The 26,389-nt window shown below is 45.5% G+C and overlaps 1 protein-coding gene across 1 annotated transcript; it reads left to right on the top strand.

Annotated features, from left to right (window-relative positions):
* The first annotated feature begins 16,558 nt into the window (after window positions 1–16,558).
* On the top strand, window positions 16,559–24,778 carry LOC137438040 (homeobox protein six1b-like). The gene is made up of 2 exons (XM_068132908.2): window positions 16,559–17,242; window positions 24,397–24,778. The coding sequence occupies exons 1-2, from the start codon at window positions 16,677–16,679 to the stop codon at window positions 24,743–24,745; spliced, it is 915 nt and encodes a 304-aa protein (XP_067989009.1). The 5' UTR covers window positions 16,559–16,676; the 3' UTR covers window positions 24,746–24,778.
* The last annotated feature ends 1,611 nt before the right edge of the window (window positions 24,779–26,389 follow it).

Raw genomic sequence — 26,389 nt, 5'->3', positions numbered from 1 at the left:
GTTGATCACTGAATTAACACCAGAGGGGTTGACTCAGCCTGTCATACCTTCCGGGGTCGTGATCACTGAATTAACACCAGAGGGGTTGATTCAGCCTGTCATACCTTCCGGGGTCGTGATCACTGAATTAACACGAGAGGGGTTGACTCAGCCTGTCATACCTTCCGGGGTCGGCAAATTGAGTACCAGTCACTGGTAATTCCCTGTGTGTTGCAAGAGGCGACCAACAGGGTTGGCGGCAGGAAGGGCATCCGGCCATAAAATATTGCTTCAAAAAGGGGACCAAGGTACCCGAAAAAGGCCAACCACTGCTCTGCGGGGAAAAATGGCCTCTAAAGGTGGTTCTTTCTGGTGTTTCACATCCAGGACAAGGCTGGCCGTAAGGATGTTAAGCTGGAGGATCTGCCTACCGGCATTGGCTGTTGGTGGACGCTGGTGTCCTTCGGGAAGTGTCGGTGAGTTATCGCGGGAGCCCTGAAAACACATTCCGAACTAAGATGGCACTGGGTAGAGAGTATACCTCTGCTCGGCTGAACACTTTACGCTTTGTATCCCATTGATAGGCTGGCTCTGGATCCAGATCTGAACCAAAATTCAGATCAGCTTGTTCTTATCACCTACGCAACGTGTCCACCAGGTTTTCGCCGAATCCGTCCATAACCTTTTGAGATAACCTGCTCGTAGACAGACAAACACAGGTGGAAACATAACCTAAATCTACCACCGGTGGTTGAGGTAATTATTGTGCCTGCAGTCAAGTATCCTGCGTTGGAGTGGAGACGCATCCAGGATTGGTTATTGCTTAGAATCAATTTCTCGACTTGTCGTAATACTCCCACACCTCTGGAAAGAGTATGAACCTCTATTTTTTGGGGGGGTTTATTACCTCCGCCACCGAAGGTGAACAGAGGTTATGTATTCCTTCACCCCTGTTGGTCTGACCGTCTGTCTGTGAGCATGATATGTCAAAAAGTTGTGGACGGATTATGACTAAACATGGTGGACGAGTTGGGGAGGTGACAAGAACAAGCCGATTAGATTTTGGTTCAGATCCGAATCCAGATCTGACCTATCAGTGGGATACAAAACATAACCTGTTCAGCCTGGCGGAGGTTTGCGCTCTACCGAGTATCGTTCTAGTTTACCATTATTAGCCACCGTTGGACTTAGTCCGAAACGGGGGCTTGTCCGTCCGTCCGTCCGTCCGTCCGTCTGTAACAATATCTCGGAGATGTATCGACCAATTTTGTTCAAACTTGGCACAAAGACAATACATGATGGTATATTGGTATACATACACACGTCATTTTGTTTCACGATGCAATCAAAGATGGCCGACTGGCGGCCATTCTAGTTGTAAAAATAACCCGATGTTGAACACGTCCTCAATCATTTCTCGGACATGCATTTCCGATGTTGTTCAGCTTTGGCACAGATAATGAATGATGGCATACATATGCACGTCATTTTTTTCAAGAACATATCCAAGATGGCTGACTGGCGACAATTTTGTTACTGAAACGTGTCCCCAACAATTTCTCGGATACGCATGGTCCGATATTGGTTCAAACATGGCACAAGCACAGCACATGACGGCATACATGTGCACCTCACTTTATTTTGCGATTTGGTCAAAGATGGCTGACTAGTACACTGGCGGCCATTTTAGTTGCAAAAGAAACCCCGATATTGAAAATGTCCTCAACCATTTTTCGAGCGTGCATTTACCGATCTTATTCAAACTTGGCACACAGATAATGAATGATGGGTTACATATGTACGTCATTTTCTTTCAAGATCAGATCCGAGATGGCCGAATGGCGGCCATTTTGTTACTTAAACGTTTCCTCAACCATTTCTCGGACATGCATGGACCGATTTTGTTCAAACTTGGCACAAAGACAATACATGAGAGTGAAGGAACTGCCTGCGCTCCAACGCGAGTCGAAAGAATTGACGCGACCAAAGACGGAATTCGTCCGAGTTGCTTTATTGAAACAAAACAGCTCAGGTATTCTGACAAGCCCGTTTTTCGGGCAACAATATATATACACATTTATGTCGGGAAGTTTGCCCGGCAAAAGCTATACCGGGCATGCCCGGGTATCAAGGGCGAGCCTTGGAAAGGCGAGTCTGGACCTGCCCGGGCGTGTTTGGCTGCGGCCTGGCAAGTCGAGGCTGGGCGTGCCCGGGCGCTCTGGGCGAGCACTGGAAAGGCGATAGCGGGCATGCCCAGACGCTCTGGGCGAGCCCTGGAAAGGCGATAGCGGGCATGCCCGGACGCTCTGGGCGAGCCCTGGAAAGGCGATAGCGGGCATGCCCGGACGCTCTGGGCGAGCCCTGGAAAGGCGATAGCGGGCATGCCCGGACGCTCTGGGCGAGCCCTGGAAAGGTGAGAGCGGGCATGCCCGGGAAAGACGAGACCGGGCGTGCCCGGGAGGTTTGGGCGTGCCCGGGAACAGTGAGTCCGGGCATGCCCGGGAGAGGCGCGTCTGGCCGTGTTCTGGCCGGTGCAAGGCGATTATGTACATCCAGCGGTAACCGCTACACACGCCCCTCCAGAATCGACCTGCACCGGCAGGGTCAATTTAAGGGGGGTCCGGATGACCCGGCCGAAGCGACCCCTGGCAGGTCGTGGGGAGGGATCTGACGTGGTGGTGGGTGGTCGAGCGGGGGGAACTGTGGATGGGGGGCGGCCTCGCCGTGGAGGAAGGGCCAACCGTGGTGGTCGGTCGACGTCCATGTGCGCCGGTTTGAGGCGGTCCACAGAAATCCGGTCCGGCCGGCCGCCGAAGTCGACGATGAAAGACTTGTCGCCCCGTCGCAGGACCCGGAAGGGCCCGTCGTACGGCGGCCGGAGTGGCCCCCGGTGCGCGTCATGACGCACAAAGATGTACTCCGCTGTGCGAAGCGCCGGGGGGACGTAGGACTGGGGGCCACCGTGGCGGGACGTCGGCACGGGGGCAAATCGTCGGGCGGCCTCCTGGAGGTCCGAGCGCTGGCGAGCGGCGGACCAGGGACTGGTAGCGTCAGGCACGAATTCGCCCGGGACGCGGAGTGGCTGGCCGTAGACGAGCTCGGCGGCGGACGCCTGGAGGTCTTCCTTGGGGGCCGTGCGAAGGCCCAAAAGGACCCACGGCAGCCGGTCGTCCTGAAGGCCGGCCATGACTGCGGCCTTCATGGAGCGGTGAAACCGCTCGCACAACCCATTGGCTTGGGGGTGGTAGGCCGTGGTGCGGTGCAGCGTGACCCCCAACGAGCGGGCGACCGCGCCCCAAAGCTCAGACGTGAACTGTGGGCCGCGGTCGGACGAGATGTCCGCTGGTGCGCCGAAGCGCGCGACCCAGGTGGCGATGAACGCCTGCGCCACGTCGGCGGTGGTGGTGGAGGTGAGGGGCACGGCCTCCGGCCACCTGGTGGTCCTGTCCACCATGGTGAGCAGGTGGGTGAACCCCCGCGAGGGGGGCAGGGGACCCACCAGGTCCACGTGGACGTGGTCGAAACGCCGTTCAGGCACGGCGAAAGGTGCCAGCGGGGCCTCGGTGTGGCGGTGGACCTTGGCTCGCTGGCAGGCCGTGCAGGCGTTGGCCCAGTCGCGGATGTTTCGTCGAAGGCCGTGCCAGACGAAACGCGCCGACACCAGCTTCTGAGAAGCTTTCCGGCCCGGGTGAGAAAGGCCGTGGATGGAGGCGAAGATGCGGCGCTGCCAGGAAACGGGCACGATGGGGCGAGGCTGGCCCTGGGAGACGTCGCAGAGCAGGACGGTGCCCGCGAAGGGGATGTCGGCCAGGCGGAGGCCCGTGTCCGCCACGCGGAGTGCCTGCACCGAGGCGTCGGTGGTCTGGTCGGCCGCCATGAGCGTGAAGTCCACGCCGAGGTGGACCGCGTTCGCGCTGGCCCGCGAAAGGCAGTCGGCCACGGCGTTGTCTTTGCCGGCGACGTGCTGGATGTCCGTGGTGAACTCCGACACGGCGGAGAGGTGGCGCTGCTGGCGGGCCGACCACGGCTCCGTGACCTTAGCCATTGCGTAGACCAACGGCTTGTGGTCGACGAAAGCCGTGAACGGGCGGCCCTCCAGGAGGTGTCGGAAATGGCGAACGGCCAGGAATAGCCCGAGCAGCTCGCGGTCGAACGTGCTGTAGTTTAACTCGTTCGGCCGGAGTTGCCGGCTGAAAAAAGCGAGTGGCTGCCAAACCCCGTCCACCCATTGCTCATGGACGGCGCCCACCGCGTAGTTGGAGGCGTCCGTAGTGAGGGCGATGGGCGCGTTGAGCACCGGGTGAGCCAGCAGCGTTGCGTCGGCGAGGGCCCGTTTGGCACTGGCGAAGGCCGCGTCCATGGCCGCGGACCAAACAATGTCATGCTTGGCCGGCTTGCCCCGGAGGGCCTCGTAAAGGGGCCGCATAAGCTGAGCAGCGCGGGGCACGAATCGGTGATAAAAATTCACCATGCCGAGGAACTCTTGGAGGGCCTTGATGGAACGGGGACGCGGGAACGTGGTGATGGCCTCGACCTTGGTCGGCAGCGGCACGGCCCCGGTCTTGGTGATGCGGTGGCCCAAAAAGTCAACGGTCGTCGCGCCGAAGTGGCATTTGACCGGGTTGACAATTAAGCCGTGCTCGCTGAGGCGACCGAACAGTGTTCGGAGGTGGAGGAGGTGCTCGGCGCGGGACGTGCTGGCGACGAGGATGTCGTCCAGATAGACGAAAAGAAACGGCAGGTCGCGCAGCACGCCGTCCATCAAGCGCTGGAACGCCTGGGCCGCGTTCTTGAGGCCAAACGGCATCCGCAAAAATTCGAACAGGCCGAACGGCGTGATGACGGCCGTCTTCGGGACGTCGGCCGCCCAGACAGGTACCTGGTGGTAGCCCCGTATCAGGTCAATTTTCGAAAAGATGACCCGTCCCGCCAAACGGGCGGAAAAGTCCTGAATATGCGGGATCGGGTACCTGTCGGGGGTGGTAGCGTCATTGAGACGGCGGTAGTCGCCACACGGGCGCCATCCACCCCCCGGCTTTGGCACGATGTGCAGTGGCGAGGCCCACGCGCTATCGGAGCGCCGCACGATGCCGAGGTGCTCCAACGCGTCGAATTCGGCCTTTGCCATGGCGAGCTTGGCTGGGTCGAGGCGGCGGGCCCTGGCGTAGACCGGCGTGCCCGTAGTGGGTATGTGGTGCTCGATCCCATGCCGCACCGCGACGGCCGAAAACGTCGGCCGCGTGAGGGCCGGGAATTCCACGAGCAGGCGAGCGAACTCGTTCGTTGCCGGGAGGGCGCACGCCAGTTCGGTCGGCGCGGAGCTGCTCATTGTGCACGCCAGGGAGCTGAAGGTCTCGGCGTGGACAAGGCGACGTCGTTTGACGTCGACCAGCAGCCCGTGCGCGCAGAGGAAGTCGGCGCCCAGCAAAGCCACGGGGACGCTGGCGGTAACAAAAGTCCATTGAAAGCGCTGGCTGCCGAAGCAGAGGGTGACGACGCGTGGGCCGAAAGTGCGTATGGCCGAGCCATTAGCAGCGACCAAAGAGGGGCCGCAAACTGCGTCCAGCCTGTCCTGCTCGGAGGCAGGTATGACGCTCAGTTGGGCGCCGGTGTCGCACAGGAAACGCCGTCCAGACGCTTTGTCCCGAATAAACAGCAAGTTGCCCGAGTGGCCGGCGCTCATGGCTGGGAATGAACGCCGGCCCGGCCGTTTCCCGACCTGCCGAAAGTGCACGGGGGCCGGCACGTCCGAGCCTTGTGTCCGAACCTGGCGTGGTAATAACACCACGCCCGGTCAGGTGGAGGCCCCGGCCGTCGTGTCGGAAGCGGGCGGTGCGGCGTGGCGGACGCCAATTGCACCGGCAGTTCGGCCTCCAACCGCGCAGGGCGCTCGGGCGTCGTGGGCGTCGCCTCGGACGGCGGTGGGCTCCAGGTAACCGCGCCGATGTGCTGGCCCGCCGAGGAGATCTTATCGGCTTCCCTGGCGAGGGCGCGGGAATCCGTGATCAACGTGCCAGCCAGGGCGAGGCGTACCGGGTTAGGCAGCTGACGGAGGAACAGCTCCCGGAACAGGAATGCCGGAGAGTGCTCGCCGAGCAACGAGAGCATATAGTCCATGCGCTCGGACGGGCGCGTGTCGCCGAGCTCGGGCAGGTCAAGCAGGCGCCGTGCGCGTGCTGCCGGTGAGAGGGCGAAAGCGCCGAGGAGGAGCGTCTTCAGCGCGTCGTATTTGTCAGCAGCCGGCGGGTGCTGGAGGAGGCTCAAGGCGCGGGCCGCGGTGGCGGAACCGAGCGCCGCCACAACATGGTGGAAGCGGGTGTCGTCCGCGGTGATGCCTCGCAGGGCGAACTGGGAGTCCGCCTGGGCGAACCAAACAGCCGCGTGAGCCTCCCAGAAGGTAGGCAGTTTAAGCGTCACTGCCGTATCCATGTCGGTAGGTCACCAATGAAGGAACTGCGCTCCAACGCGAGTCGAAAGAATTGACGCGACCAAAGACGGAATTCGTCCGAGTTGCTTTATTGAAACAAAACAGCTCAGGTATTCTGACAAGCCCGTTTTTCGGGCAACAATATATATACACATTTATGTCGGGAAGTTTGCCCGGCAAAAGCTATACCGGGCATGTCCGGGTATCAAGGGCGAGCCTTGGAAAGGCGAGTCTGGACCTGCCCGGGCGTGTTTGGCTGCGGCCTGGCAAGTCGAGGCTGGGCGTGCCCGGGCGCTCTGGGCGAGCACTGGAAAGGCGATAGCGGGCATGCCCGGACGCTCTGGGTGAGCCCTGGAAAGGCGATAGCGGGCATGCCCGGACGCTCTGGGCGAGCCCTGGAAAGGCGATAGCGGGCATGCCCGGACGCTCTGGGCGAGCCCTGGAAAGGCGATAGCGGGCATGCCCGGACGCTCTGGGCGAGCCCTGGAAAGGCGAGAGCGGGCATGCCCGGGAAAGACGAGACCGGGCGTGCCCGGGAGGTTCGGGCGTGCCCGGGCACAGTGAGTCCGGGCATGCCCGGGAGAGGCGCGTCTGGCCGTGTTCTGGCCGGTGCAAGGCGATTATGTACATCCAGCGGTAACCGCTACAAGAGTATACATATGCAGAATATTTTGTTTTGTAATCCGACCAAAGATGGGTGACTGGCGACCTAAGTACTAAAACCACTGGGGCTATGACATTTTATGTATTTTCCTCCTTGTTATTATTAACGTACTTCCACATGAATTATAAGGAAATTGAAAGACAAAAGATAAATCAACACAGGATGTGCGATTTGAACCGAGAATCCCAGTATCCTGAGCTACAGTCACGTGAAAAAGTAAGTACACCCCATGTAAAGTTTTGACTTTTTGAACATATTTCAACATACAGCCATTTGATCTTCATTTCAACAATATTGATAGATAAAGGTGAAATCATATAACAAATATCATGAAACATTTACATTTTGTAGTCCATTGTATAACTTAAATAAACATAAATGCAAATTTCACATGTGGAAAAAGTAAGTACACCACGACATTTATCACTACTTCAAATACCTAAAATTAGAATCAGGTGCACCAGCTCAGGTGCAAATGATTAGAACATCGTTAGAGAGGATCTTGGAGGAACCTGTCTTATTTAAACCTCAGACATTTAGTTTGGTTTGCTCTTTGTTGTTGAAGTGTGCAGCGTCACCATGACGAGATCAAAAGAGCTCTCTGAGGCCTTCAGAAAGAAGGTTATAGATGCCTTCGAGTCTGGGAAGGGATTTAAAAAGATCCCCAAACAATTTGAAATCAATCATTCGACTGTCCGGAAGATCATCTACAAGTGGAGAAGATTCCAAACAACTGCCAACTTGTTCAGGCCAGGCCGCCCCAGCAAGTTCAGCCCGAGAGCAGACCGCAAGATGCTGAAAGAAGTCTCTAAGAACCCCAGAATGTCATCACGGGACCTACAGGTAGCTCTTGCCACTGTTGATGTCAAAGTGCTCGAGTCTACCATTAGAAAGAGGCTGCACAAATTTGATCTACATGGGAGGTGTGCCAGGAGGAAACCTTTGCTGTCCAGAAAGAACATCAGGGCAAGACTAAAGTTTGCCAATGAACACCGAGGCAAAGACCAGCACTTCTGGAACAATGTGCTCTGGACAGATGAGTCAAAGGTAGAGCTATTTGGCCACAGTACCAGAAGACATGTTTGGCAAAAACCAAAGACAGCATTTGATCACAAGAACATGATACCAACTGTAAACCATGGTGGTGGAAATATTATGGTTTGGGGCAGCTTTGCTGCATCAGGGCCTGGGCAGCTCACCATCATAGAATCCACTATGAATTCTTCATTGTACTAGAGGGTGCTTGAGGATAATGTGAGGCCATCTGTCGGAAAGTTGAAGCTCAACCGAAGGTGGACCTTGCAACATGACAATGACCCTAAACATACCACTAAATCCACCAAGGAATGGCTGAAAAGAAAGAAATGGGGGGGGTTCTGCAGTGGCCAAGTCAAAGCCCGGATCTAAATCCCATTGACATGTTGTGGGGCGATTTGAAACGAGCTGTGCATGCAAGAAACCCCTCAAACATCGCACAGCTGAAATAATTCTGCATGGAGGAGTGGGAAAAAATTTCTCCCAGTCGATGTCAGAGACTGGTAGACAGTTATAAGTATCGCCTACTTGAGGTTGTTTCTGCCAAAGGGGGCAATACCACCTATTAGAGCCAAGGGTGTACTTACTTCTTCCACATGCGAAATTTGCATTTATGTTTATTTAAATTATACAATGGACTACAAAATGTAAATGTTTCATGATATTTGTTATATTATATCACCTTTATCTATCAATATTGTTGAAATGAAGATCAAATAGCTGTATGTTGAAACATGTTGAAAAAGTCAAAACTTTACATGGGGTGTACTTACTTTTTCACGTGACTGTAAGTGGTTAGATGGGAATGGCAAACAGGTGTAGCTTGTCACGTGTTACATATTTTGTAACATGTTACGTATTTTGTAATGTATTACGTAGCATACTGTTAAATGTCTGTGACGTGTAGTACAAGCTTCAGACGAAACTTCACACCCCTCAGAGCAATGTTTCAACACCGCATTGCTAATTAGACATCCGATCGATTATAGAGCATTGCCGCAGACAGTTTCATTCAATATAAATGATCTTTAAAAAGCGTCGGTTTCAGAGTTCATTCATATTGCATGGCCATGTGTTGAACGGATAAGGTGCTACTTATGGCCTTAAAGGAAAGTGTTTTCACTCCATGTATTAAAAATTGAAAACCCACAAGCACGAACTCTTCAGAAGTACTTGGGAGGTATGATAAACTGCATTAGCGTCAATTTTGGTTATACATATGGCCGATGGAATTTGTCCAGTTCTGTTGTTAAACACGATAAAAAAAATTGCAAAATTTTGCATCGTCCCACGAAGCAGTTTCTCGGTAAGGGTTATACTGGGTGGTTTGCCATCCCTCTCCCAGTAGTAGTTGGGCAGGGATTTTAAACTTGTTTGGGGTGCTGGCGATAGCTCGCCTACTCTTCGTGAATGACACTGCAGGATGGTTTTAACGCCCAGTTTAGCATCCATCTGGGGGACGCCATGCACATTGATGAATTACCCTGTCGGTGAAGCACCATGATGAGAGTTTTATCTGGTTCGGGATTCAAACCCAGGCTAGAGTTGTTGTTTAGGGGCGAATGTGCGTACCTCTCGGCCATCCTGTCAGCCCACTACAAGCTTACAACCTACGACTAAAACGATTACTACTACTTCGTTAACAGCCCCCCACCTTATAGGATCACCTTATAAGGTCAGTCGGACAACTTTATAGGGATGGCAGTTTATAGCTGCGTCGAGATTCAAAAACCCAGCCTTGATAACTCAGGAACAAGTGTGAATGCATACCTCTCAGCTATCCTGCCAGCCCCTTTTGTGCGGTATATTACATTTGATAAATTGTATCTAAATCTATAGCCCATGATTCATTACAAATTTGTGTTCCTCCCCCTCTCGCCCCATCTTGTCTACCGCTCCCCATGTTATATGTTTTATGTGTCGGTTTGTCTTTCTGTGTGATTAATGTTAGCTCTTTCACGAGCCTCGATCTTGTATACAAAAAAAAAAAAAAAAAACTCACTAAATCAGCATTTGCCTTCAAAATGAAGGAAGAAGAAGAAGCTTTATTTACAAAATAAAGTTTTTCATTTTTGACACGAACATCAGTGTATAAAACAATTTTCCTTCCAGTGATCTAAGGTACAAAGTGGAGTTTGTATGTAACTCACATGCAGGAAGAAGAAGACATTCGTAGATATGAGTGTACTTTTCCATTAATTACAAGCACATCAAGACAATGGGCAAACACAAAGATTATGACATCATTTCAACATACATACTGCAAAGACAACAAGAAAGAGCAATCAGAGATGGCAGACCCTCGCCAGGACGTGTTTTTAGTGGTTTTTAAGGCTTTTGTGTTAAACAAATATGGCGGCCGAACCACGTGACCGATGGCATCATCATTTTTATTTTTCTCAAATTTATCCCTAGATGACACAATAAATTTCATCTTGATCGGATGAAGTTTTGTACTTGTCGAATTATGACGTCATAATGGAGGAACCTATGACATCATCATTAATGTGTTACTCCCCATGGAGAGTTCTTTACAATGAGCCATGTCTCAATTTTTTCTATGCAGTGTCTTCGGAGATATAGAGGTGCAAATATTTTCGTTTTTTCCAAGATGGCGCCCATACCACGTGACCTATGACTTCATAATTATCATAAATAATTATACAGGAGGAGGCACACCTATGGTGAAAATTTCATGTCAATCGGACCAACGATCACAGAGAAAATCATATTTATTCTGTGCGGACAAACAGACAGACAGACAAACAGACAAACAAACGAACGGACTCAAATGGAATACCCTCTCCTCTGGCGAGGGTAACTAGAAAGCATCTGAAAATGCAAAGCCCGTCCGCATCTGTTTGTATTAAGACGTCATCTTCTTCTGTATGCTCAAAATAACGAAAACAGTTAAAAAAGGGCAAAATGAAAATTCATGACTTTATGCAGCCTTGACCTTTGAGCATTAGATCGAAAAAAATAATCAGCTTCTAGCTTTTAGTTGGTGAACCAATTGTGTGACCTGCACATTCTTAAAATTTCAGGTAATTTGTACAAAAATTGACGATTTTATGCAACCTCGAATTTGACCTTTTGACCTAGAAAAAACAATCGACTCCTACCTTTTCATTAGTGAACCAATTCAGTGACCCAAAAATGCAAATTCTTTAAATTTCAGGTCAACGGGGTGAAAATTGATGATTTTATGCAACCTTGACCTTTGACCTTTTGATAGAAAAAAACAAAACAATCAGCTTCTAGCTTTTGACTGGTGAACCAATTCAGTGACCCAATGTGCAAATTCTTAACACTTCAGGTCAATCGGATGAAAAGTGATGATTTTATGTGATGCTGACCTTTAACCTTTTGACTTTTTAACCAAATTATTACTTTGCCTTCTTTCTCTATATTCTCATAATAAAGCTTTCTTGAAAATTCGATGAGAAAACAAGTGGTAAATTAAAATTTCAGGTCAAGTGGATAAAAATTTATGATTTTAAGTGACGCTGACCTTTGACCTTTTGACCAAATTATTAATTTGCCTTTTCCGTATTATTATAATCGAGCTTTGGTGAACATTTGTTGACAATAGCTGAAATGGTAAAAAAAAGTTATGGCCAGGACAGACACACACACACACACACACACACACACACACACACACACACACACACACACACACACACACACACACATACATACATACACACACACACACACAGAGACACACACACAGAAGTGATTACAAAACCTCATCTCCTGCTGTGCAGTGCACGGCTAATTAATGTCAGTGCAGTGTTTTCTGTAAGGGCTGGCAGGATAGCTTAAAGGTATGTACAGTCACCTCTGAGCTGTCTAGCCTGGCTTCCAAACTCAACCCAGCTAGAAACTTGTCTTCCTGCTCAGGCATCAGCGTGTGTGCCGTCCATCTGAAGGTGGACCAGTCTGTCTGCACTGGTTGTTGGCTAAAGATCCCACGGTGTCTTTCCCCAAAGAGTAGGCGAGATATTGCTGGCACCCTGAACAGATTACAATTTTTTACCCAAATCAACTCCGGTCAACCGTCAAGCCGTCTGGCCAGCCGATTCGTGAAAGACTTGAGCATAAACGTCCCCCCGGTTGAGCCCCCAAGAAGGTGGGATTAATTGGGCCCATTAAAGAAGGATTCGTAGTGTATTTTTTTGTACTTTTTATGCCTCTGTTGATGAAGTCGCCAGAAGCATTGTGTTTTCAGGTTGTCCGTCCGTGATAGGTATTCGTTACCACGATAACTTGAGAACGGCTGAAGGGATCTTAGTCAAACTTGGTGCAGGTATGTATAATGAGGTAAAGATGACCTGCTTAGATTTTGGGGTCACGAGGTCAAAGGCCAAAGGTCAGAGGTCATGTTAGGTAAAAATCCTGTTACCACGATAACTTGTGAACCAGTGATGGGATTCTGACCAAATTTGGTACACTTATGTAGAATGGTGTAAATATGAAATGATTAGATTTTTGGGTCCTGGGATCAAAGGTCAGAGGTCATTTCAGGTAAAAATGTGCTAACTTGTGAACAGCTGAAGGAATTTAAATTCAAACTTGGTACAGGTATGTATAATGATATAAACATGAACTGATTAAATTTTGGGGTCAAGAGGTCAAATGTCAGAGGTCATGTCAGGTAAAAATGTGACAACTTGAGAACAGCTGAATGGATTTAAAGCAAACTTGGGACATGTATTATAATCTATATTATAAAACAGGAATGTCTGTCCGTCTGTCTGTCCGTTCCCAAACTACTCCCTCAATTTTGGGGCTAGCCCCGCCAAACCTCCTGTAGAACGTTTTGGGGTCCCATCGGATGTTGTAAGGTAAGTAGAAGGTTTCATAAATTCCTCAATAAAATTATGATTTTGAAATTAAGTCGATACGAACCTGCCGCCAATCGGGAAGTGGGCAGATGACGGTAATGAGCAGGTTTGATAATATCTCAATACAATCGTCATTTAACACAGTATTTTGTTGTAGTATCAATTTATTATTGGAATGATGCTGTTTGGAATTGAGTGAATACAATTACGATTTTGAATTTTGAACCGTACGGAACTGCTCCATATCCGGATGTAACGTCAGCACGGATTTAAATATTTGTTTATGTCACGAGTGTTGGTAAAAGTTTATTTTTTATATTAATGCGATTTAATTTGTGATTGGAGTTATGCTGTTCGGAATGAAAATACAGATATTGAGTTCAAATTAATGAGGAAATGACGTGAGGATTTGTACTTTCTAACCGTGACATTCGCGGATTCGCCATATGCAGATTCGCCATTGACTGGGTATAGAACCATTCAAACAGGTACGGTTTTCATGCAAATCCTTCACGAACCTGCGGTCCATGCTTGATGTTCGACTACAGGTGGCACAGGAATGTGGAATTTATTGGTTCCATGGTTTAGCATTCACTGCTTCCACATTGTTTATTTGCTTCCGGCTCCCTACCCATGCGTAACACAGGTACCTCACTAGTGATGTAATAATGTGGACGGAGGCATATCGGTCGACGTCATGACGTCGTGACGTCGAAGAGTGTCCTAGTCTGTTTTAAAACAGCAGACAAAGGCTAATGTGGTTGGACGGCATTAAAGAATGGACAAGAAGACATTTGCGGACATTAAAAATAACGTCTGAGAATCAGGGACGACATACGAGTGCATTATGAGAGTGGTATACCACTTCATGGGTGATGAAATCATATTGCAATGATGTTGGGATACACAAAGTACTTGTAACATAAACCCTCATGTCTCATGAGAATGTCTTTCACGCTGTTAAAAATACGTATACAGATTAGAGAGACGAGGACACGATGTACTCTAAATTTTGTGCAATTAACGGATTTACCTTCTTTTTTTGTATACAACATCGAGGCTCTTGTAAGGCCTTTGCATAAACATTATTATAAATCAACAAACTCATGGAATTCTGCAGCGCAAAGACGATACAATTGCCACGAGTAAAGCGCCAATCGTGACGCCATTCTTCCTGCGTTATTAAGGTTTCAGTGTCAAACTAATGGCTAAGTGAGGGAGGACCTTGCAGGGATATCCATGTATGATCGTGAAACTCGATAACCCCACTTCCCCTGCAGCAACACTGGAGATGCACCATTGTGCATGAGTGATTATTATGGGATGACGTAAAGGTCACGATGTTTACTTCCCAGAAGGTAAATCACGTTATAAAATTTATATAAAGCTGAAAGTGTGAATCCTGATGCAAATCGAAGCCGATGTGCCAGGAAAAATCACAACAGCATTGGAAAATTCCCTAAATGAAAATATCCCAAAATAAAAGTACGCCGGTGCAGCCTCGGTCTGCTCAATGCAGGTCACGCCACCCAAGACAATCGAGATTCCACTGGTTGCTTGGCAACACTAAGTCGCTAACACGTGCCTCTTCTACCTCCTGTTTTAAAACTTTTTCTGCATTTACATTAAAACTTACTGTTGCTGTAAACTTTTCAATAAAGAGTTCCTTCTAATCACTAATTCTTGATTTGATCGAGTCAGACAGCTACTTGCAGAATGCACTCTCAATACACCTCGTCAAATATATAGAGCTTATATTTATTATGTCTGTACACAATGCATCCAAGTCGTTGCTGGCAGTGTGCAAGGATGCCCCACCGATATATGTATATATATATATATATATATATATATATATATATATATAATATCAGAGAAAAATGAAGCATGTATTGACCAGACCCACAAAGCCGTGGTTGTCAAGGACCGTTTCAGGAAGGATATATGACAGAAATGAGTCAGCACCAACTAAAAACGGTTTATAAAATCCATCGTGATACCATTGAATTACCGCTTGCCATGTCGACCGCGTCGGCCTCGAGCCAGACTTGCGCTCACTAATTAAGGAGGCAGATGCAGAAGTCTTCGGGGATTTTGTAACATCTCCAGAAAAGTCAGTGTGTCGGGAATCCTTGCAGCTGAATATGTCCAAGCACTGGGTTCACAGGTTTTTTGGGAGGGGGGACGGGGTAGCAAAGCTGCATCGATTAATTTCTGAGGAAATGCCAGAAAATGTCCTTTCGAACTTTCCACGACGCATTAGAAGAGTTATCCAACAAAATGGTGTTCGTATTGAAGGAACTCTTAAACTTCCAAATCACATCATTGTGCAAACAAGTACATGCTAAACTATGTTCCTAATTCATGTTTGTTTTCATCAGTGAAATCATGATCACATTGGTACGAGTTATTTGGTAAATATCGGCTTAATGGTGCTCAAAGGCTCTGTTCCACGTCCTGAAACCCACATATGGAGAATAACAACAACGACACTCACCCACACACACAGACACACATAAACACACTCACCCACACACACACATACACACACATACACATATACACTCACATACACATATACACACATATACACACACACACACACATACACACACAGAGACAATCAAATTCAACACACACACACGCACACACTCAAAGTTATTACACACACACTCAAACACAAATTCACATACACACACGCACACGCGCACACACACACACACACACACACACACACACACACACATACACACACTCAAAATTAATCACACACATGACACACACACACACACACACATATATATATACACACACTCAAATTCATCACACACCCACATACACATATGCACTCACATACACATATACACACATATACGGTACACACACACATACACACACATACACACTGACACAAACATACATACACACTCACACATAATCATATACACACACTCACACACATACAAACATACATACACACTCACACATACACACACATATACACACACATATACATATACACACATATACACACATATACACACACATACACATATGCACTCACATACACATATACACACATATACACACACACACATACATACACATACACACACTGACACAAACATACATACACACTCACACATATACACACACTCACACACATATACACACACTCACACACATACAAACATACATACACACTCACACATACACACGCACACATACACACACATTTGATTATCCCTTGACACTTGGAACGTGTGTAACGCAATATCGTAAAGCTCGTCGTGTAATACACTCGCCATTGCCACGATTAAGCTTCGGTTCACTTTCACAAATGATAGGATATACAATCTATACATTGTCACGCTCACCAAGTACTCTGTTGCAAGTAACGCTCATGAACCCATGGAGCCAATGGAGCGGCGCGTGAAGTCGCCGCACGTTTCCTCGGCGTCGCGCGCGCTCCCAGTCCGTCGGACGGCGCTCGGCACGCACGCGGTCTCAGGCTCCGCCCACTCATGAATATTCACGAGCACACGGGAGGGGGTCATATATATCGGCGATGCGGTCGCATGGACGCGGAGGCGTTGCAAGCTGTCGCGTGAAAGCGGCGCGCGGTTTGCAGGGCATTTTCATGGTGCTCGAGAACCGAGGTTAAGGGGCGAATAAGAGATACACAGAGAGGATAACAAAATACCGGTCCACGGCGAGAGCCATGGCGATGCTCCCGGCGTTCGGCTTCACCCAGGAGCAGGTGGCCTGCGTGTGCGAGGTCCTGCAGCAGGGAGGCAACATCGAGCGCCTGGGTCGCTTCCTGTGGTCGCTACCCGCGTGCGAGCACCTGCACAAGAACGAGAGCGTGCTCAAGGCCAAAGCCGTGGTCGCTTTCCATCGCGGGAACTTTCGAGAGCTCTACAAGATCCTCGAGAGCCACCAGTTCTCCCCGCACAACCACCCGAAGCTGCAGCAGCTGTGGCTCAAGGCGCATTACGTCGAGGCGGAGAAGCTGCGCGGTCGACCTCTGGGCGCCGTGGGCAAGTACCGCGTGCGGAGAAAGTTCCCCCTGCCGAGGACCATCTGGGACGGCGAGGAGACGAGCTACTGCTTTAAGGAGAAGTCCCGGAGCGTGCTGCGCGAGTGGTACGCGCACAACCCGTACCCGTCCCCCCGGGAGAAGCGCGAACTCGCCGAGGTCACGGGTCTCACCACGACCCAAGTGAGCAATTGGTTCAAGAACCGGCGGCAGAGAGACCGGGCCGCCGAGGCCAAGGAGCGTTACGGGTGAGTCGATGGCGGCATGCCGAGGGCGCCGGTAATCCGATCGGCATCTCCGGACTCCTCGGTGACAGCTGCGGTCCGGGCTGGGCGAGTTCGGCGGTGTTCGTGTCTCCTGGAAAACAAGGGCTCTCGCCTTTCCCCGTACGCGGAGCCGTCTGTAGCGCACGGGCGAGTGCGGTCGAGGAATTTGGTGTGTGTACGAACCGTACGTGTTGGTGCGCATTTAAAAAATGGGGCAACGCTGGACACGTACTGTGCGCGATTCGCACACTGTACACACACTGCACACACACTGTACACGACTTTACAGATAACAACACTCCGCGTCGTACGGGGTTTAAGTAACACTTTAACACGCACTGCACTTAATCCCGTTATTGCTCGATTCTCACGGTACCCGATTTACCATGCATGCACTATGACGTCACTCGTGCGTACACGTGACGGCGCTTGCTGGGTGCGATCAGTAAGTACGTAGCCCGACGTGCATAACAAGCCGATGACTGAACCTGTTGCTTATTCCATAAGGTATCCCCCTCCATTGGCTTCGTTTAACCGTTGCTCCTCTTGGCCACGGACTTACTGATCAATCACCATAATTTATACTGTATACCGCAGCATGTTTACTATACTATGGTTTACTACTGGCGTACAGGAGGCGATGTGCATATAGTACAAAATAAGTTTTTGATCATAATTCATAATCATATGACTACGTAATCCTATTGGAATCCATACGTAGTTCCGACGCATTCCTTTATTTGGGAAAAACGTCGTGCCAGAAATCCCAAAGTTAATGCAGGATGTCATGGGGACACAGTGTTTGCAAGCTCGTTTATTATTAGGGTTGAGAGCTTGAAGGATTTCTTACAGGAACGCGCGTCCCATTAAAAACAAGCAGCAACAGTTGCAGTAGCGTTCAGTGTGCTCGGAACGACATTCTCAAAATAGGTCGAAACATGGCATGGAATCTTTATTTATCAATACCTGAGCATATGTGTGTATATATATATATATATATATATATATATATATATATATATATATATATATATATATATATATATATATATATGTATATAAATTATATATATATTGTGTGTACTTTTATTTTAAAAATAGAATGAAATCGTTTAAAATAAATAAATAAACAAATTTATTAACATCCGATATATATATATATATATATATTTTTTTTTTTTCTGGAGGTGAGTCGACAACGATATATATATATATATATATATATATATATATATATGTATATATATATATATATATATATATATATATATATATATATATATACATAAACATATACACATATACATATACACATAAACATATATGTAAACATATAAGTACATATATGTACACATAAACACATATATACACATAAACGTAAATATATATACACATAAACATAAATACATAAACATATAAACAAACATATACACATAAACATAAACATATATAATTATACATATATACACACAAGATGAGATGATAATGTGACCTGACCCAGAGTAAAAAAAAAAAAGTCCGTAGCCTAATGTATAGAGGAGGGATTATTATATAAATCGGGGAGATAATTATCGTCAAAAACTAGAGTAAGATGAATTCTTACATCAGGCCACGGACTTATTGATCACCACTTGCTGTAAGTACATCCCCCCTGAATCGCAAAGTACACGCAGACACCCAGCAGTGTGTGAATATCTTGGCTTGTTTGTGGTAATTAAATTAATGGTAAAATTGACTGTCACGTAACGTCACAATTAGTTTGACTAAAGTTCCAAGTGCTCGAAATTACCTCCATCACTGAAGGTGGGCGGAGGTTGTGTTTTCACCGCCGTCTGTTTGTCTGTCTGTCTGTGAGCAGGTTATCTCAAAACGTCATGGACAGATTTGGACGAAACTTGGTGGACAGGTTGGGGGTGTGACGAGGACAAATTGATTCGATTTTGGTGACAATCCGGGTCTGGATCCGGATACCCGAAATTTTAAAAAGTGATTCTTCAAATCAACACGATATCTCAAAAGGTTGTGCATGACTTATGACAAAAGTTGCTGGATGAGTTGGGATATATAGTTTACTATATAGATATAGTTTATGTGCTCAAAGCATCTGGACGCAGATATCCAACACTCGTAAAAAACAAATGCAGCAATTGTCTTAATCTATGTATGCCACCGTAAATACAATTATATATATATATATATACACATACACACTCATGTGCGTGTTTTTTCATACTTACTCGACGTTCACAAAACAAATTTCGGCATTTGCACTAAGTTTGTCGAACACGTGCTTAATGTCTTGTTTTGCTAACTTTAGTAACAGCTCGCCCGGCTTGCAGGCCTCACTCGGGGGTATTTATAGCCGTCACATTATTGCCTTTGTAACCGCCGCAAACGTCGCCCGAACTACCGATACAGTCTGTTACTCTATTATAATGTGCACATTATTCTAATCTTATAAACAACGTCTGTGTGCCCATTGTGTCAACGCGCACCGGTATGCTGGCATTCTGGCACACTCAGCGTTTATTTTCGTGTTAAACTTGCTTGTTAATGCAGAACACTTACTGCTAACGTGGCTTAACGGGCTTATGAAGTTGGAATATGGGATTATTAAATTTTATTTCCATCGTCTCCTGGGTTTACATTCCGCCGGAGGATATAAAAGCTTCCGGATCTTGATCGCTCTCTGGGATCATCTCATGCAATTCCCCAAGGAATGTAAATTGAATTGCATCATTTGTGGAAACGGTTCGTGGTTCGAAATGGTTCGTGGACGTCAGAACTTCATCGTTGTGACTTTGGTTTGTTTTATTGTAAATTACGGCTGTTAATGGGCGAGGTTTGTGTGCTTCGTCAACCGGATGGTTCGTACGTGGGTCATGGGACTCTTAATGCCAGGATCGTGCGTTCGAGATCCACGTTGGGGAGAAACGTTGCTCCGACGGGATCTCATCGAGGTAAAGTGTAGTTACCTTTAAGCTGTATTACCTGTGTAGTCTGTATTCGATTCCTGACCTGACTATAAATTGTTGAATTGGTCCTTTGCAAGTCCGGTGTTGCATCACGAAGTGTGCCGTCCCTCGATTCAGGTGGACGTTAAGCCTGGTGTCCCATCTGCTAACATTACCTGGTTGGTGTTAAATATCCCACAGTAACAGGGACTTTGTATGTGTCTTCATGAAGACTCGGTGAGATATCTCCTGCAGTGTTTCCAAGTTACAAATTCCTGCCCAAGCAATCTTGAATCCAACGTCAGGCCTGGTCAGCCGATTAGTGATCGACGCGGGGCAAAAAGCTTCCCCGGCCGATTCCGATAAAAAAAATAATTGGGGCCGATAAATAAGTTCCGTAATCGTTTAATAACAGGGTAAACATGAATATACAACTTTTTATGCATTTAATCCAATTTATTGATGGCTTGGAAACAAAATGGCCACCTCATATAATGCAAGGAACTTGGACACAAGAAGAGGCCCATCATGCCTGCACTTTATCAACACTACAATACTTACGTCTATCATTTTAGTAACTTAATAAACTACCAATACATGTAATAACACAAATCCATTCAGTATCATTCGTATCTTGTATCTATCACTATATAATACACAAAGTGAAATCTTAAAATCTCTGCTAAGATGGCGTCACTAACTTTTATAATTATACACACTCTGGCTTCGCTGATTCATATGGATCGCTTTTGTATATCGCTTTAATGACCATAATAGTCATAATAACAATAATACTACTAATAGGCGTCCACAACCATCTTTGATCATGTTGGAGAACGTCGGCTGAGGCCTTCACTTTTTTTTTTCTTCTGCCGTCACTTTTTCACCTATATTCGCTTTTAAATTTGTTTTCTCACAATGGCTTGAGCGATTGACTCGAAACTTCCAACATAGTAGCACCTACCCTTGGATATGTTTTTAACAAAGTTACATGATGATTGGATGGAAATTGCGATCAGTGTTCCAAAAAGCATGTTTTCTGCAGGCATGGGTTGCAGGGTGTTTCATGTATCAGGAATAAATAAATTAATAATCCAGAAAATTGTATTTAATAAATGACAAGAGTCTGCAAGATTGAAATACAATTAATGCAATGATGTTTGGTTTTTTTTTTTTTAATCACCAAAATTGGAATTTGTTCTGACTAGTTTGTCGATTAAAAAGTACAAAATATATATACATATATATTTATATATATGAATTATATACATGTATATATATACATATACATATATATACATATACATATATATATATATATATATATATATATATATATATATATATATATAATATATATATAATATATATATATACATATATATATAATATATATATAATATATATATACATATATATATATACATACATATTATATATATATATACATATACTGTATATATATATATATCTGTGTGTGTGCATGAGATGTGTGCATGTGTGCATGAGACACCCATGTGTGTCTCATGTGTGCATGAGATTGTCTTTGTGCACGAGAAATAATTCATTATACATGGGCTTTATCCAGCAACCTCATGTGTGTATGAGGAAGCAAGGCTCTAATAGTTATCATATAATAGCATATAACACAATACAATGTATAGCAACTCATACGATTAAGGCATACACTTAGGTCCTGTTAGAATTATCGACACATCATGGCGTGAACAGGTTCCCTCCGTCGTGGTGCTGTGAACCGCAATCGCATCAATTATAAATCAAATGCCTACAGAGCGGAAGCTTGAACATGACTATTAATCAATAACACACGAAAAAAGGTAAAAATATAAGAACTTCAACGATAGACGAATGTTTGGATAATTGTTACAGTGCCCCTTTAAAAGGTTTCTTTTCAACATAAAAAGGCAAATTGCATGCTTTTGTGTTTTATCTTTGAATGCAAATTTTATTTTACCCTTTTCTTTGTGTTATTGATTTATTATCATGTTCAAGTTTCCGCTCTGTCACTGTTTGATTTATAATTGATGTGATCGTGGTTCATGCTCGAGGGAGAATTTGATAAATAAAATAAATAATAACGAAATAAATATATAATAGCATGCGAATAAAACACATCTACAACTATAAAGCATCTGAAAATGCAAAGCCCGTCCGTGTCTGCTTTGTATTCAGACTTCTTCTTCTTCCATAAGCTAAACATGACGAAAGCAGCTAAAAATATATAAAAAAGAAATGATGATTTTAGGCGACCTTGACCTTTTGACTTCAAAACCAATAGGCTTCATTTACCCAATATGCAAATCCTGCTCAAATTTCGAGTCAATCGGATGGAAAATTGATAATTATGTGCAACCTTGACCTTTGACCTTTTGATGTAAAAAAACAAAAACAATTCGCTTCCACCTTTTGATTGGTGAACCAATTCTGTGACCCAATAGGCAAATTATTAAACTTTCAGGTCAATCGGATGAAAATTGACGATGTAATGTGCTGACCTTTGAACTTTGACCTTTAAACCTCTCACCTTTTTTCAGTCATGTCGAGTCTCCTTGGGCAATGATGGTGTGCCAGACTCCACGATCCTCCATACACGACCATTCACCTTTTGACAAATTATTAACTTGTCTTCTCCATATTCTCATAATAAAGCTTTGTCGAAAATTTGATGACAAAACTCAAATGGTAACTTAAAATTTCTGGTTAATTGGATGAAAATTGATGATTCTATGGGACGCTGACCTTTCACCTTTTTTCAATCATGTCGAGTCTCCTTGGGCAATGATGGCGTGCCAGACTCCACGATCCTCCATACACGACCATTCACCTTTTTACCTTTTGACAAATTATTTACTTGTCTTCTCCATATTCTCATAATAAAGCTTTGTCGAAAATTTGATGACAAAAGCCCAAATGCTAAAAACAAAGTTACGGCCCGGACCGACAGACACCCACACACCCACGCACACACAAAAGTGATCGAAAAACCCCTTTTCCCGCTGCGCGGGGGACAGGCTAATAACACACAAAAGTACAGGTTTTCCTTTTTGGGGTTTGAAAACCACTTTTAAAGGGGCACTTTAACGGTTATTCAAGCATTTCATTCTTGCAGAATTTGAAGTAGCGCGCTGACGTCACATCACTGTGAAAGGCATAATATAGTCCTTTGCAAATTCATTCTGCATTTGGAAAGCTGAATGACCACAAACCGATGACTCGGGGAATGTGAAATGTATTCGTTGCATTCTGATTGTCGCTGCTGCAAAAAGAAAAAAAACTTCCCTTTCTCGACGTTTACATTGCACTCCAATGGTTGTTGCTTCTCTCGGGCCATGTGCATTATATAACGTTGAACATTATTTTATATACAATGCTCACGATTGTATATATAATCTGAGAGCGGATTAAGCTATAAGTCCTCGTATACATACGTCGAAGTGGGATCGCGCGATTTGCGCTCACGGCTTAATTGAACCTTCAAATCTGCGAAAGTTATAGCATTGACTGTACAATTAGACAGGATTGGCAGAGTGGACGGCGGCCCACCGTGCATGGCCACGTCCATCAGAGTGCAAAGGGCCATAGCATGTCGACGTGACTGGGCACGACGTGAGCAACCTGTATGTTTACACCGCATTGTGTAACTGTGATTCATTGATATTAAATCGGTACAGAGGTGTTAGGTAAAAAATTTATGGACGAGTCATTATAAAATATAAAAATAATAATGAAAATAAAATAATATAAAATATAAAAAATATATAAATAATATAAAAATATTTAAAATATATAAAAATAAAATAATATAAATATGAAAATAAATATAAAAAAGAATAATGAAAAAATTAAATAATAAATAATAAAAATATAAATAATAGAAATATAAATAATAATAAAAATAAAAAATCTAAAAATTAAAAATAATAAAAATAATAGCTGTATGATCTGAAATAAATGGATGAGCATGATTAATAAATAAAAAAATAGTATACTCATATTTGACACATTTGTATTACTTACATTGGTAAAAGTACTTTCTGGAGCGAAATGATTCGTTCAATATACCGTATAGTGTAAATTATATATATTGAAGAACATTTAACGTTGGACAAAAATGCATACGGAAAATTGTACCGAGGTCTACGATGTTGCGTGTCCCTGCAGGGAAAACAATGAGAATTCAGGAGTGAATGCCCCCGGTGGGCAGCCAGCCCTGGGGTCTGCCATGCATAACGGCGGCTCCAAGCACCTCCGGCTTGGAAGTTCGGACGACGAGAAGTCCCCATCGAGGACTCCTGAGCGCGGTCACTCGGCCGGTCCTTCCATGCTCCAGCTGTCGCAGGTCGGGATTGGCGGAGCGCAAAGCGCTGGCCTCTCTCTAGGGACATTATCGGCCAGCATGGGCCAGGCCGGAGTACACGGCGGCCCTGGTGAAAGTCTTCATCCTCACCACGCCTTGCAGGACGCTCTGCTCAACCCTTTGGCTGCAGGACTTGTGGGGATGGGGTCATAAAGCGCTATGAAAGAGCCATTCAAAACGCTTCGATTATTGCACAGTATACGTGTTCCGTGATGTCATAATTATATTATATATATATATATATATATATATATATATATATATATATATATATATATATATATATATACACACACATGCGCTTGAATTTTTATGAATTTACAGTACAAGCATATATTTAAAATGACAAGGAAGGTTTCCATCTGTCATTGCTGCAGAATTTACAAGGATTTGGCATGTCATGTTCTCACGTACATATACCGTACATAGATGTCTGAGTCGCCTATGACATGCAAGGAGAAATCGCTCTTGTAATGAGAAGAAAAACTCGCCTTTTGTACGTGTGCTGGAGTCCTCGATTTGTGCAGACACATACTGCACCTCCACGTATAGCAATGGACAAAACACGTTATGCACACATTGGGTCGCTTTCATTGATCATTTTCATCTATTTGAAATGAAATCACGTGATGCGAGAGTTTCAGATAGCGTGCTTGTATCAAGTCTGCATCTGTCTTTGAAGGTCGATGTTTTAGAACAATAACCGATATATAGAAGTAAAATTGATTCCATCCATCCATCCATCCATCCATCCATCTCTCTCTCTCTCTCTCTCTCTCTTTCTCTCTCTCGCTCTCGCTCTCGCTCTCGCTCTCTATCTCTCTCTCTCGCTCTCTATCTCTCTCCATATATATATATATATATATATATATATATATATATATATATATATATATACACTGTATATATATATATATATATATATATATTCAACTCTCGTTAATCCGGACTACAAAGTTCCCAGCACCCAATGTCGGATTCGCGAGATTGTCGGATAAACAATTTTGTCGATTAGAGGGATAAAATGAATGGCGGAAATCTGTTCCTGGATGTTTTGTTCTGATAGCGACATTTCCGGATCAAATGGGGTCAGACTAATGAGGGTGGACTATATATATATGATCATATACATACAGTAGTGGCCAAAAATATTGGCACCTTTGCACTTTAAAAAAATAATTCACAATTTCCTGTAAAAATAAGTGGAAATTGACAAAAGTATTTGGTTTCCACAATTCTTTATTTCACTGTTAATATTACAGAACCTTTGTTTTTGATTCAGAACTTAATAATATCCTTTTAAATCAGAAATAAAAAGAAATGGCATTGACAAAATTATTAACACCCTAGACTTAATATTTGGTATCACAGCCTTTGGAAAAAATAACTGCAGTCAAGGGCTTCCTATAGCCATGAATGAGCTTCCTCCACCTCTCTACAGGCAGTCTGGCCCACTCTTCTTGTGCAAACTGCTCCAGTTCTCCCAGATTTGAAGGGTGCCCTCTCCCAACTGCTGTTTTCAGATCTCCCCACAGGTGTTCAATGAGATTTAGATCTGGACTCATTGCTGGCCACTTCAGAACAGTCCAGCGTTTTGTCTTGAACCATTCCTGGGTGCATTTTGAAGTGTTTGGGGATAATTGTCCTGCTGCAAGACCCATGACCTTTGATGGAGACCCAGCTTTCCGACACTGGGTTGAACATTGTGCTCCAAAATGTCTTGGTAATCTCCTGATTTCATGATGCCATATACCCATTCAAGGTACCCAGTGCCAGAGGCAGCACAGCAACCCCAAA

Source organism: Myxine glutinosa, chromosome 12 (genome assembly GCF_964187855.1).
Source record: "Myxine glutinosa chromosome 12, kmMyxGlut1.1, whole genome shotgun sequence".
NCBI classification, from domain to species: domain Eukaryota; kingdom Metazoa; phylum Chordata; class Myxini; order Myxiniformes; family Myxinidae; genus Myxine; species Myxine glutinosa.
The sequence above is the reverse complement of the archived record's forward strand: the minus strand, read 5'-3'. Positions and strand labels throughout refer to the sequence as shown.